The 15,122-nt window shown below is 40.3% G+C and overlaps 1 protein-coding gene across 1 annotated transcript in view; it reads right to left on the bottom strand.

The window, feature by feature from the left end:
- The window catches only part of LOC109298725 (lipoxygenase homology domain-containing protein 1-like), a 182,523-nt gene that overhangs the window by 51,443 nt on the left and 115,958 nt on the right, over nucleotides 1-15,122 (bottom strand). Inside the window, exons 17-18 of the mRNA XM_019518979.1 lie at nucleotides 6,943-7,195; nucleotides 1,929-2,170 (exon numbers count right to left, since the gene is read on the bottom strand). Of these exons, the coding sequence (XP_019374524.1) occupies nucleotides 1,929-2,170; nucleotides 6,943-7,195 (495 nt within the window). The remainder of the gene's footprint in view (nucleotides 1-1,928; nucleotides 2,171-6,942; nucleotides 7,196-15,122) is intronic.

The following is a 15,122-nucleotide window of genomic DNA, read 5'->3' as shown; positions in this document are numbered from 1 at the left end:
AGCTGCTCTAATTAAAGCACCCAGAGCATCTCATGTATTAGTATCCCCACACTTCAAATTGGTGGCAGGAATGCTTTATCTAAAGCTCACTGATTGAGTCTGCAAAGTGTGGTAATTACTGTGCTCCAGCCAACTTCTGCATCTCATGTATCAGTGTCCCTGTGCTTCAAAATGGCAGTGGGGATGCTTTATCTAAAGTGTGTTGGACAAATTTTAGATAAAGTGTCCCCTGTTGCCATTTTGAAGTGTGGGAACACTGATACACGAGGCATGGAGGCTGGCTGGAGCGTAGTAATTACCATGCTTCAGAAGACTCGACTCTTTGAGTCTGCTCCAACATGCTGTAATTACAGTGCATTGGAGCAGCTTCTGCACTTGTGTATAGGTACCCAATGGTACTAGATTTAATACGCATTAACTAAAGTGTGTTAACACATGTGTAGATGTGCCCAGGTAAATGTCTTTTTAAGTCCAGGAAGCCAGTGCTTCACTTATTCTCTGAAGTAGGAAAGTTTATATCTTTTTTATAGCTAATTCTCCCTAATGTAAGTGTGAATATTTTCATTATCCATAGCGATCTTTTTCTAACTGATCTTTGAACCACTACTGTGAGTTAATGAAATAAAGAAGGCTAATGGCTATCATTGTTGTAATTATCAAGTTTCTGTTCTCAGGATACAAATTTCTATTGTGATCAACTGTCTTCTATAATCTTGTGGAAGCAGTTGTTATATTTAATGTGTAAAGGAAGATGAAATTAACAACTTGCCTAGAAGATAAATGTCAGGTGTTCACCCTGCAGATTAATATCTTGTATTAGGAGTAAAAATTAACATCTTTGTCACTGAAATATATAAATAGTCAGAGACAAAGATATAACTAACATTTGAACTGGATCATTCTTTCCCTTAGGTTTCCTTTGTTTTACCAGCAAAGTAGATACAGATCTTTTAGTGTAGTACCATACCATTTTGATGTGATGTAAGATGTTAACTTCACCTTCTTAGACATCAGAAGAAAGACTGTCACTTTTACTATTCATTTCTTTTTCTAAGATGCCAAGTTAAGTGGCAGATATTTTTGTTAAAAAGGATTTCCAATGTCTCACTTCATTAACTGTCTTGGATCCTGGGTCCATAATATATAATAATCAGTTCTGAATTATGTAAATACTGCCAGGCATGCCAGCAGCCATAGCTTTGAAAAGATAACACTGGAAAAGCTGCAGACATTGGCTCCTATATCAAGCTGCCCTAAAGAAATCCAGCTTTAAATTTACAAGATTTTTGCTATTCAAACCTAGTCTCCTTGTTTGGAGCATGGTGGAAGCATCCACACATGCAATTAATGTGACTGAATAAACTCCAGTGCAGTTGCTTCCAGGCACTGTATTTGCATGTGTGCCTGAGACTGCAGCACACTGAGGAGCAGAAGGCCCCAGGGGTCAGCTGCTCTGACCCAGCTCAGTATGTTGTGGAAGGAACAGCTGGGCCACAAGGATGCTTTAGTGTGGGGCTAGGTGGCAGAGAGTCCTCGCACAGAAACACCCTCATGACCCAGCCAGCCCTGTCAGCATCTACATGTGTATTGTGGCAGAGTGAATAACTCCTCCACAGGATAGTACTTGTGTCTGGCAGTACTAGCCTACAGCAGAGTTAATTAATTTATTCCATCCTAATAGCAGTACATATGTAGACAGTGGCATTTTACTGCGGAGCTAATGAGTCAGCTTTGCAGTAAATGCCTTATCTAAACGTGCCCACTGACAAGCACTATATCACAAGGTTAACCACAACAGTTAGCAGATCCACTTACTTCATAAATAAGGAGCTATGAAATGTTGACCATAACTGGAAACTTCAACTGGAAAAAAAACTGTAAGATTATGAAAAAAAGAGATTAAAACTAAACTGAACTAAATTCTTTACCTCTTGGCAATACCAAGTCTCTCCATTTCTGGCTTCTTCAATTTCCAGGCGAACTTTGCATATAGCATGGAATTTCTTATCTAATTCCAGTGATGTATGATAATTCTGGCCCTTTTTAGGAGATCCTTTGGGGAATACGACTGAAGCATGCACTCCTTTTTCACCACAAACATACAAAGTCATTTTGGGGGTTGTGAAACTAGTAGAAACATCATCAGTCACAACAATTACATCCCAAGTCCCTAGTAAAAAAAAAAGCAGATAATTAATTAATAATCTATACCTAAAATCCAGAATAGAACAGATGCTTGTACTAAGGAGTGAGTGAGTGAACTAGCATTCATTGCCATTATCCCATTGATCTAGACTCTTGGGATTTGTTACACTCATTCATTACCATGCACTCAGTACACAGAAAAAAATACCCTGAACTTTGATTTCTCAACAAGATGTTGCAAGTTGTCAGTCATTTTACTGGATTTCAACAGTTCAGTTATGCACCTAAACTATGCTCTTGAAATCTGCACTGTTCACGAGCCAGGTGGTAGTAAGAAAATTCTTTAAGTTTCAAATTAGTCCAGCAGGTACAAAACCATGTCAATATCCTCTGCTTAAGGTGGTTCCTCAAATTTACTGAAATCCTTGTCATTTATCGGATTTTAACAGATACATTTTGTTCTTATGAAGACTTCTAGTTATGGCCCCAGTTCAGGAAAACGTATTTTCAGGACAGCACATAAGAATGCCCTTAACTTTATTAAATTCTTAAAAATTGTCCTAAATAGTGATGCATATATTTAACTGATTCAAGATCTAAGAAAGCATTAAAACCATGACAGACATAGGTTTCTAAGAGTTTTATGATTATAGTAGAGAAAGAAAAGGAATAATAGTCACTTTTTAAAGCAAATGCCTGTTTTTAGATACTCGGAGAACACCAGGGTCCAACAGAAACCAGAAAGTATTTTGGTTGCACAGGAAATGCAGGATCAGACCCCATTTGTTTAACAATGAGATTTTACCCTATGATGGGATGCCAAAAGTGGTTTGAATTTAATGCAAATTCATGTAAATAATATGACCAATGATTTTCCATTTATTGTCATAATTTCCCTGTAAAGTCATACTGGCTAACTGTGACAACTGGTAATATCCCCAGTTATAATTTAACTACCCCTGTATAGTCAATGCTACAGGCCTCAGTTATTTTGGAAGACAATATTCTGAATATGATCTATGAGATCTTTTTTAGCAATTGAGATGCTGCAGATTTAAGGCTAATATTTCAAAATCAACTGAAGTTAGAAATAAACAAAAACAATTATACCAATGAAAGCAAATGAAAGTGAAACAATGATATGCCATCCCCCATTGTCACATGGCATGAATTTTTAGTTTTTCTGGAACTGAAAGATGGAAAATTTAAAATGTCAGTGGATGTCTACCTAGGAACAAAGTGCATTTAAAGACATCCTCTGGAAGGCGGAGGGGAGGAGGGCAGGGAGGAAGGCACTTTAATTAACAAGTTGTGCTAATTAAATGCAGCTAAGTGTCACGTGTATCAGCATTTCCATACTGAAAAATGGCGATGGGGCATTTTGAACTAAAGTTCATTGAACCAGTTTAGTTCAAAGCACCCTGCGATCATTTTCAGCATGAGGATGCTGCTACACATGACACTGGGGGCTGCTGGAGTGCATTAATTTCCACACTCCAGCAGACTTGATTAATCGAGTCTTCTCCAATGTGTGTTGGAACAGCCTTGCTGCATGTCTATAGGAGCCCAAAGGTCTGGAAGTGAATTCACGGGTCACTGAGTCCAGTCCGTCACTATTGCAGACAATCACATCATATCATCCTTTCATAAAATCATCAAGCTTCATCTTAAAACAAACAGAAGGCATTACCTAGCTCATCTTCAAGCAATTTTGCTTTTTTGCCCCCGCTATTATTTTGGGAATCTGTTTCCAAATCCCGTGCTTTTGAAGATTACAAACTTTCTTCTAATTTTAACCTAAATATAATTATTTTCAGTTTATACACATTTGATTTTGCACCAGCATTGCCCTTCAACTTCAAATAGCTCTATTTTTTTCTCTTGTGCTTTCCCCACTGATGTCTTTGTAGACAGCAATTGTCTCCACTCTCAGACATCTTTCTATTAAGCTAAATAAACTGAACTGTTTTAGATTCTACTCTTAGTACAGGCCATGACACCCCTTGAACCTCTTAGCCAACCTCAGTAGCTATTTACATTTAAATTAGTTGTTCTTGGAAATAGATTACTAGAATTGTACAAAGTATTCTAAATCAAGCTTTACTAGTGCCATGTGCAATAGCATTATATTTCTCTGTCTTTACTGGAAATATCTTGACAGATGCGTCCTAGGGTTATGGTTGCCATTTTCTACATCTGCATCACCTTGTTGGCTCACTATCATCCTGTGATGAGAGAATATTCTCAGGTATGTCTCCTCTTCTGCCATTTCCACCCAACAAATGTCCTTCTTGTACTTTATTATCTTATTAATAGTTAGATAATAGTTGTACCTTATTATCTTAACTTAATAGTTACTAAGAGAATGAGTTTGCCCCTTGTAATATAATATTCCATTCCATTGCTATTTCTCTAATGCTCAAGGTCGTCTGCCATGTATGATATTCTGATCTTCCTCTATATTAACAATACCTCCTAACTTTGTATCGTCAGGAAATTCACCCAGTGAATTCCTCCTACTCTTTGTGCCAAAATCACTAAGGAACATATTAAATAAAAGCAGGTTAATTCTTGAGGAACTGTACTAGTTATGTCTCCCTAACCCAATGGTTCCCTTTTTACCACAATTCATTGTCATCAGTCTTTCAGCAAGTTCTTTATGAACCTTACAGTTTGTCATATAATTATTATCTTCTCCAGCTTAATTAATAATTTTCTACATGGCATCATACCAAATGCTTCACTGAAATGCAGCTACATGAGATATACATCATTTCCCTTTCCTAACACATCAATTATCAAAGAGAGATACCAGCTTAGGGTGGCATGGTCTACCTTCAAACATATCTCAATTGCATTTTATCACATTTCTATTTACTTCCATGCCTTTAATTATTCTTTCCTTCAAAATTTGCTCTAAAACCTTGCTTGCTATTGAGAAGAGACAAATTGGCCTACAGTTGCTGTAATCACTTTTCCTCCGTTCTTAAATATAAGTACTGTATTTACTATTTTTAAGTTAAAAACACTTTTGACTTGACAGTTACTTAAAACTCTTGCCATTAGAAGTGTGATTTCATACCCTGGTTCTTTTGGAATTCTGGGGTGAATTCAAGAATTAGCCTATCTCCCCAGTTTAAGTGCATTAAGTTGTCTGAATTTTATTTACAGCTTGGATACTGTAATGTTCATTTGCGCTTCCTCATTCTCCTTAGCCATCCTGCCATTGCCCCCACTGTCAACACTGTCACCCTATCCAAAAGTGGGGCAAACTATCCAGTTTTTTGGGGGTATATGTAACGATACATCTCAGTTCCATGTATAGTGCACAACAGCCCAATTTCTACTTTCCCTTGTCTCTTTTTTATTAAATATGGCTGAGGAACCTTTTGCTATTTGTTTTAATTTTCTTTGCAAAGCCTCATTCAGCTTGACTTTTAGCAGTTCTCACTTCATCTCTACATTTCCTGACCTTTAAGACAGGCTCTCTTCTTCCAGCTAATATAATTTTGAGGTAGTTATGCATCCTGAACTGAATATCACTAGTCATGGGTGTTGAGAGAGAACCTGAATCTGGATTTGGGGGACAACGATACATTCTGGGTGCAGTAGTTCATTGTTCTTGTTTTTAAAATGGCAACTATTTTGATGGATATTCAGAAATTTAGGAGGTTGTTGTTAACTATTGGTCTTATACACATATTTCCAAGCTGTTCTGTGTTTCTGTTGCCTCAGCAACATTGTTCCTGTAAACTGGAACAAAAGCTGCATGGCAAATATGCAGCAAATACTGGACATACGTATTACTTCCTGAGCTTTAATCAAAACATAATTTAAAAGGGAGCATCCATAGGTAACTTTAGTCACTAAGTTATATTAAAGCACTGCAGAATTTGAATGTGGTTTCTAATGTTCAGATTGGTTAGGTCTTAGCCTGCAGAGTGGTCTGACATTTCTGGTTTAGGTGCCATAAACAGACCTAGAGTAATATTTTATTCCCTTTCAGAAGTATTTAAGGTATAGGGGGAAGATATGATATCCATAGAATCATTCACAGGTTTGAAAAGGGATTTCAAGAGTCATCCTCAGCACAAATGCAGGATTCATTATTCTTAAATAATCCCAGAGAGAAGCCTTATTCAGCCTCTTCCTGAAAAATCTCCAGTGAAAGAGATTCCACAATTTGGTATAGTGACAAAGGATTAAATACTTAATTCTTTTCATTGTCCAAACTCATTCTGAAGTCTAGTTTTCGCATTTCACATTTTGAACAGAATTATGGTTTCCAGTCAACCCTAACCAAAGTACTTGTGAGAACTGTCACTGCAGGTGTATCATTTAAAAGAAAACACAATGTGAATAATGGCAAAAGCCATTGACAAACATGTGAGCATATGGGAAAATCTCATTGTTCTAAAAGAGAGATTTTTGTGTCTCTTCGTGTGTTCTCATCGGTATTGCAAGAGCCTTCTGCTCCGCAGTTACTACCATATGGAACAACCTACTTTCTTTCTGCCTCATTAACAATATTTTCACACCTCATCTAAAAGCCTACTTTCTGTATTGTCTATATTTCTTCATCTCTCTTTCTGTATGATTACTGGTGTTTTTCCTCTTAACTTTATAACTGTATTTTCAGCCTTGAAAATGCTTAAGAAGACACTTGTATAAGAGATGCTACACAGAACAAAGTTGTACTACTCTCCTACTGTATTTTTAGTTTCAATGGACTTGTCTTGGGAAAATAAATATAAAATACAACAAAAACAGACGTGTAAAAGGATGTTGGCATCTCACCCCAAATACTTCTTGTTAAGTGCTCCTTCTTGACTATTCCAAGAAGTCTCAGCTCTCGCTGAATCTGTCCATCACCAACTCCGCTGTCTAACCATTCTTGGCATGAGAAGACGTACTGGATGTTGTTTTCGCCTGATTCCTGGATGGTGATTCGGTCCAGATACCATCCAGCTCCGTAACCCACATGACTGTGCTCAACAAGCATTTTCCTTAACATTCCAAAGTCTACTGCTTTCATGCTAAAGGTATTAATCTAAGAGGGAAAAAATTTCAATGAATGACACATAACTGAAGTCAATAATTATTGATTATGTATACTTATAGACATATACAAACAAGGATTGTTAGGCAATATAGATTAGTTTCCTCAAAGGATGGGTCTACTGATAGACATAAGTGAATATTTATGTTTGGAGATCTCACTATTCAGGAAATATTTGGACACTTGAATCTGCACATTTTCTCAATTTCTAGCTAGCAAGTCCATCCTCCTACTGGTGAGAAAAAGAGAATCTGCCATTGGATCCTCCATCTGAATTACTCCTCGTTTGAATGGAGCAAAAGAATGAAGCATTAATTCACTTGCAAAGGGCCCTCACTGTTGAAAGCCCAACCCATCAACCCTTTCACCATAATCCAACTAGAACTTTGTGGAGGAAGAAGGAATGGTACAGGTCAATATGAGAAAGCATCTATTAAATGGGACTTCAGATTATATAGGGGGCTTTTATTCTTAAAATGTTTTTAAACTTTTTTAGAACTTAATTTGTCTTATTTCACAGATGGGAGAAGACATCATATTACAAAACCACCAAATAGAAATACCAACAAACTATGCAAACAGAGGATGATACTGACAGAAGAAATTAGAATGAAGACTGTGCATGCATGCGAGTGAGAAGTGATGTGCTCTTTAAATGTACATAGACATCTGTTTAAATATTGCTACAGCGACCAGTAAACAAAAACTGAACAGCAATTGCACAAGTGCATGTTGGGATGAATAAATTACATGAGTGAGAGAATGAATGTGTTCTATGTGAGAGAAAATATGAGCAGGTGGGTGGATATATGGGCCTATGTGTGGGTGACATTAAGACGACCAGATGGATAGTAGAAACAGGCGGTGTAATTTTACTTGTTGCCAATGACTATGTCACCAGGCAGGATAAAACATGAAGACCAGAAAGCATCAGAAGTGGAGATGAATTTATTTATTAAATTATGTCATCCCTAGTCCATCCTCCTTCATGCATAGGATTACTCCCTATAACTTGTTCAGAAAGAGGAAACATCGGAGTTGTTATTCCTATCACAGCTTCAGAACTTCTGACATTTTTACCTTCACTTATCCATGATCTTCCCCAAACAGTTACCATGGCAAATCACAGCCTTTAGTATAATGCATAAAAGAGGCCCAAAATAGGAGTTAGCTGAGAATAACACGTGAATAACTTTAGGAGCAGTACCTAGCATTTTATTTGTATTCTTTGCAGTTTCAAGATTAATCTAATCTTCTTGTCAATCTATGTGACCCTTAACTTGGAGCATCTAGCCTGTACTGGTAATATTCATGTTCCTTCATTGCCACCTCTTTTCATTTGGAGACCTATCATCAGTTTCATTCTTTATGACAATAATTGATAGTCAGTAGACAACAGTGGTCACAATCACCCATTGTTATCAAAGAATTCTCATTATAATGCAATAAATTACCTACTTTCTCAGCACTAGCAAGAATGTACTTTTGTCTTATATCATTATACTTCTTTTTTTGTTATTTTAGTTTTTTTCGGTGTAAAGACATTCAGCTTTGCATTTATGCACTTCATTGGAAGTGTAATTGATGAAAACCAAAATGATTTTATTTAAATTGGCTTGCCTGATTTAGATCCAGCTTCAGCTATGCAAACTTATAATTTCCCACTCATTTAACCAATGTAACCAGTGAAATGTTAGCCATAATGATAATTACTTAAATAAATATAAACCAGCTTCACTTTCTGCAGTTTAATTAAATTGATTTTAATTATTTTATCATGCTGTTATGATAGAAATGTATTACTGGTAGCTCATTTAATTCCTTTGTGTTGTGCAAAAAACTGTTCCTTGGTCTTCTTTCTAAAAGATATAAGCAAACCTTGCTGCATCCTTTAAACCAACCTTTTTTTTCCTCTTACCTACCTTCCCCTTCAAATTCCAGTCTTTTCTCGGCAAAGGGAGATGAGTCCACTTCTTTATTTCCTTCCAGAATTTGTTTATTTCTCCTTCCTCATCTCCCCTTCCCATGTCTGCTATTTCTAATATAATTTGGTCTCTGAATAAAACTACTTCTCCTCGTCCTTTTCATCTTCCGTTGATTTGCCCCGTCACTCTGGCCTTGCTCCTCACTTTACAGACATTCTTATTAATCTCTTCTTCTGTTGTATTGTGAGAACTTTGCTACTGCCCATTCCCTAGTAAATCCTTTGCTTGACCTTTGGATCTTAAAATAAATACGTAAGGAAGTAACTTTCCTGATTTCTGCAGTCACCTGCAGTGGGGATGTTACTAATTCAAAGCTTATTCTAAACTTTTACAACCTTTGGATAAATAGAAATTCATCCAGCAATCATTTGCATACACAGATCTATCCCAGTTAGCATGGACAGAACCCAATGTCACAAAAAACAGTGGAGGGGAGTTGACATAAATCCAAGATGTCTAAAAGGATGTCCATGTCCTTTAGTTACAGCAGGGGATGGCAATCTATGGTCCATGGAGCCCATGGATCTAGCCTATAGAGCAGAATGTCAGTAGGATTTGGCAGTGTGGGGAGGAGGAGGCAGTTGCCCATGCTGTGTTACACTGTACTGCACTGTGGTCTGGTGACCTGGCCCATGCTGTGCCATGACTGGGTAGCAGAAGGAAGTGATGGAAGCTAGGTCCTAACACCAGCCCACCTTAAATCCAAGCTGAGTCATTCCATCTCACCACTGGATCATTTACTGATCCCTGAGTTAGAGCATCAACTCCCCTCTGCCCACTTAAGCTCCTTAGTCCCCAAATAAGTGACTTTACTATCTTTACTAAGTCACTTTCCAATCTTTACTATACTGCTTCACATACCTCACTCACTTGACTGTTTTAATCTACTACAGCATGAAGTCAGTTTCCTCTAGGTTTTTAATAATCTTCACTTTTTCTAACAAATTTTCCTCCCCTCTGCCTTGGAATTCTTCTTGAACCACAACAGCCTGTGAAGCTGTTATAGCTTCACTGTGAAAAGGTACAACACTTCAGCCTCCACAACTGGCTTATATCCAGCCACTCTTGATCCTGCTACTACCTGCTATCAAACTCTTATTTTTTAGTTATGAGCCTATTCTAACATATATGCTGCCCTTCCCAACAAAGGCCAAGGGCAACTTACACTAAGACAAAACAATTTTAAGGGGCATCAGGTCTGCTTGGTGACCTTGGACAAGTCATTTCACCAGTTCTTGTATTTTTTTCCCAACCCTAAAATAAAGGTTATAATACATATTTTTCAACAATTGTGATGACACATCCTTGTTTAATATCTCTTGACCAAACTAAACTGTCTTATTTTCTCTTCCTTTAGCAAATTATTTCAGATAGAGTATTCCCTTAGATAAGAGGTTTTCTCAAAAACCCAGTTCAGTCTCCTCAGTACCATTCTCTTTATTTCAGACTTTCCATTTCTCTCAAGTGCTCTCAAATTTCCCCCTGAACTTTCCTTTTCTTCCTACAATTCCTGTCTGCAAATATATTTATTATTTCCTATAATATTATCTGTTCTGTAGGTACTGCTCCCTTGATTCTACCTCATCCCTGCTATTTGTAACAAAACTCATCTTGGTCATCAGGAAACTGAAAACAAAACTGAAAACAAAACTGAAAACAAAATCCACTGTAGCTTGATCAAAGGGGAAAGGTCCCCTGCCGGAATGAGAACTATTAGTACACTTTTCATTATACTGTTATTAGTTAAAAACAAGAAAAAAAATGTGGGAACAGGTACTAGACTCCAATATGCTTCCCTTTCCAGCTAAGAGCCCCAAACACTAGAATACAGTCAGGCTCCTTCTCATGTGCTTACTCTCTTGAACTCCAGATCACTTGCATTTTTGGCTGCACATTGACCCAGCTTCTTCAACAGGATGGGTGGAAAAGGTTCCCGCTTACCATACTGTATGGCCTGTTGGTCAGAGCACTCTCCTGGGCAGAGGGAGGTGTGGGCTGAACTTGTACAGACTGAGGTATGCCTTATATATAAGTCTCACACTTCCTAGAAGTGTCACCAGGTTATTATGGAAAAAGTGAACACCATGACCACCCTGACAGCATCTACCTTTAGAAGAGCAATTAGATACTCAAGATACTATGTAATGCCTAATGTGCAGCTCCACATCTGGCACCTAATCTCCATAGAGAAGAAAATAGCACACAGTCCTATGCTTAAGGTGCTGGCTCTGGACTCCTACGGGCTCTTCTGAAATTCTCTTTGGAAGTGCCCAACTTCCAATGGTGTCTGTGTAGAAAGCTGAGGCAATTTGTAGCATTACAAAAATAATCTGTGACAGTATGCACATGTGTACAACCCCCTCGATGGAGTGCTACAAAGTGACCTGAGATGCTCTCCAACCAGTGAAGCAGCTGTGGCAGCAGAGCCAGCCTTAGGGGTGAGCAACTTGGGTAGTCTCCCAGGGCGCCATAGTCAGGGGGAAACCACATACACACACACACATACACACACACACACACACTCTCATGTGTGTGTGTGAGAAACCTGCACTCACAGGAGCATTCTTCCCTGCCCCACCTTGGCTGATCCCTGCCCCAGGCAGGAAGAACAATGCCAGGCCAAACTACCTGCTGCCTCCAGCCACTGCTCCTGAGCAGAGAGTGTCACCCAGAAGTTAATTGCAGCTTTGTGGGCTGGGAATCCAAAGATTACCCCCATACAGCTACATGTAGCACCACATGCGAAGTGGACAATTACAAACCACAGCACTACTGAATTTTCTCTTTGGAAGAGGAACATCTTTGGAGAGGATCTGCCATTTTTGTGACCCTGAAAATGGCATGAATATTTGAATGCTGACTAATTCTAGTGCTATAAGGGTGTTTGTAGTTCTACAAATGTAATGTGTGTCCATATCCTGAACTGGTCTTTGGAAACATATAATAGCTGTGTCGCAGTGCACTCAGGTGCCCTGTGCCTGAGAGCAGAGACTGCTCTGGGGAGACCCCTAGTGGCAGAAAGGGGGAGGCTCAGCTGCCAGTCACCAGGGCTGCACAGGTGCTGGTTGCCAGGACAACTGGTAAAACCAGCTGACCAGGAAGGGGCAGGGCTTATTCCTTCTTAAGCCCAGGTGGGAGGCCAGGAAGGCAGTCCCTTTCCAGCAGCTGTGGGAGTAGGGACTCAGCTCAGACAGAGGGGAGGACTCTGGCCATGAGAGCATCCCCTGGTCAGTGCTGAGTTTGGTGGAGCCCTTCTTCCCCCGCTCCCTCGCTCTCTAGTAAGGAGTAGATTTTTGTTCGACTGGACAGTCTAGTTTTATTTTGTAGCCCAGGGGCTTTATGTTTTATGTTTACTGTTTTGACCGGAGGACTGGGTGAGGCTGTTAGGAGTTGGAGGAGGCCTCATAGGGACTCCCCAGTAGTGTGGGGGTTCCTGGCACCTGAAAGGGTGCAGCATTTGCAGGGTGCAGTGGCCCTAACCCCAGAGTGAGAAGGGGGGCAGCGAGGAGCCCCAGGAGAGGGGCAGCGAGGTGCCCCAGAGCGAGAGAGGGGGCAGCGAGGAGCTCCAGAGAGAGACAGGGGGGCAGTGAGGAGCCCCAGGAGTAAAGAGGAGGGCCAGAACATAACAAGGCCCAGGTCAGACCATGTCAACTCCATCTGCGAGGCTTGGGCTGCGGTGTAGGGGAGGAAAAGGAGCCGCAGGTAGCGCCCCCTGTCACCGGGGCGCAGAAAAATAGGCAGCCTCCCGCTGATTACAACCATCTTCTAATCAAGTAAGATCAAGGCATGGCAGGAGAGTAAGCAGGCATTTGGCCCGTTACAGGAGGGCGGAGCCACTCCCAGGAAGGCTCCGATATTGATACTCCTGTCACAAGCTGCCTTAGGGGTAGGCAATGTGGGTAGCAAAATATAATACAAAACAGCCTTACTACCTCACTGATTCTCCATCTTATATATCAGAACTAAAAAAAACCTCTTTGTTTACCCCCTCTCCTATACCTCATTCTCTCCTCCATCTCCCATTATTTAATAGTCTAAACTGTATTATTAAAGAGCTTTGTAAAAAAGCTTATATTAAAGATCAGAATGAAAGCCGAATCCTAGAAGTTTGATAGTAAAAAGACAGATTGTTTTAGAGACAAATGGAGGAAGTAGTGAGGGGTATAATGGTATCTGCGATGTGGGCTGGAAAAAAGATCTGAAATTAAAATGTCAAACTGGGTGATGAAAGTAATATGAAGTCAGTAGTATTGTTCTTCTTAGTAAGAAGTCAGAGACAGGGATCAGAGGTTAGGAGGATGTTAGAAACAGAATCACAGAAAATTAGGGTTGGAAGGGACCTCAGGAGGTGATCTAGTCCAGTCCCTGTTGCAGGAAGGGTATTCATAACTTCACCTAAAACAGGTATTATATTTAAAATGCCTTATTTTGTGCTGTTTGACAATAATACAGTTCACATGCAGCACAGTGCCTAAGCTAAGTAGCTTGCCCTATAGCGGTGCCACTTCTCTTCTACTCCTTAGCAGTCTTGGAAATATGCACTGCCAAATTAAGTGGATCAGCTGTTCCAGGATATGTTAACACAGTCGATCCACTTCATTGGATGAAACACATGTTGCCCATTGCCTTACCCATTGAGACTGAAGGACAATGGGCAACCTGTTCATACATGGTTTAAAGGGCTTAGTCCTGGGTACCCTGGGAATTTCCATGCAAGATTAAGCCCCCTTAAGCCCTAAGAGGGCCTGTCCAACGCTCTCTACTTAGGGTCTCACCCTTGTGATCTCTGAAGCATATCTCTATAACTGGAGAAAGTCAAAGTTTCTCCACTTACGGAGATGTGCCCTGAAGATCCTGTGGGTGCATCTCTATAAGCAGGGAAACCCAGGCAGATGTTCCCAAGGTTTCAGGAGCCTGATCCTGTCTGGGAATTTTTGGGGTGTTCAAGAATGGCCCCTTAAAGCCACTGGAGCATCTGCATGGGGTGGCTCGAGAGCACAAGCAGCTCTGAACTGCCAGCATCTCACACCATAAAGTAAACAGAGGTGTGGTGCTATACAGCAGTATAAATTGATACTACTTTTGTCACAGCCACAAAGTTGGGGCATTTGTGGTGCAACAAGGGGTATGTATATCTGTTTGCTTGGTCTTTGTGCCACCATGAAAGATTTTAGGGTGGCACACAAGCAACAAAAAATGATGTCTGCTTCCATCTTTACAGAATTCAGAACTTTGCTGTTTTGCTTTTCTCCCTCTCAAAAAAAACCTTTGACCTAACTGGTGGGGGTCAACCTTTTCAGCAGGCATGACACAAATTAACTCCTCCTCTTATCCCTTATCTGCTGCTCTGCTTTCTGTTTCATACTATGTGCTCCCTGCCTGATTTCCTACTCTACTTCCTTTACATTTCTGTGCTCCCTGCCTGATTTCCTGCTTTGCCTTCTGCTCCCTGCTGTACCTTCTGCTGTGCTGCCCATCCCCTCCCTGATTTGGCATATGCCACACACACAGAGGCTGTCTACACTAGGGCTGTGTGAAGCTCCAGTCCCTGATTCAATTCGGTGGAGAATCGGCATGATCTGATGGCCAAATCTCCAAATCCAAATCAAATCAGAGGATCCTTTAATCTCTCCAAATCGAATCAAAACCCTCCAAAATGATTTGGAGAGATTTGGAAAGATTAGGAGATTTGAACATAGACACAGCTGTAAATATTTTTTCTACATACCTCGAGGTAGCAGGTGGCTCATGAATGCGGTGATACTGGGGCACATGGACTGTCCCACAGAAGCGCAAGGGGCATCCCAGAATGCTCGGCAGCAGACCCAGAAGTGGACCAGAAGCACTTCTGGTCCACTTCTGGGTCCTCCGGGGAGTGCACTGGGGTGGTCCCCTGAACCCTCCAGCTCAGTGACTGGTGCCTCCTGGGTCTG

The sequence above is a fragment of the Gavialis gangeticus genome, unplaced genomic scaffold (genome assembly GCF_001723915.1).
Source record: "Gavialis gangeticus isolate Ggan-Ray unplaced genomic scaffold, GavGan_comp1, whole genome shotgun sequence".
Lineage (NCBI taxonomy): Eukaryota > Metazoa > Chordata > Crocodylia > Gavialidae > Gavialis > Gavialis gangeticus.
The sequence above is the reverse complement of the archived record's forward strand: the minus strand, read 5'-3'. Positions and strand labels throughout refer to the sequence as shown.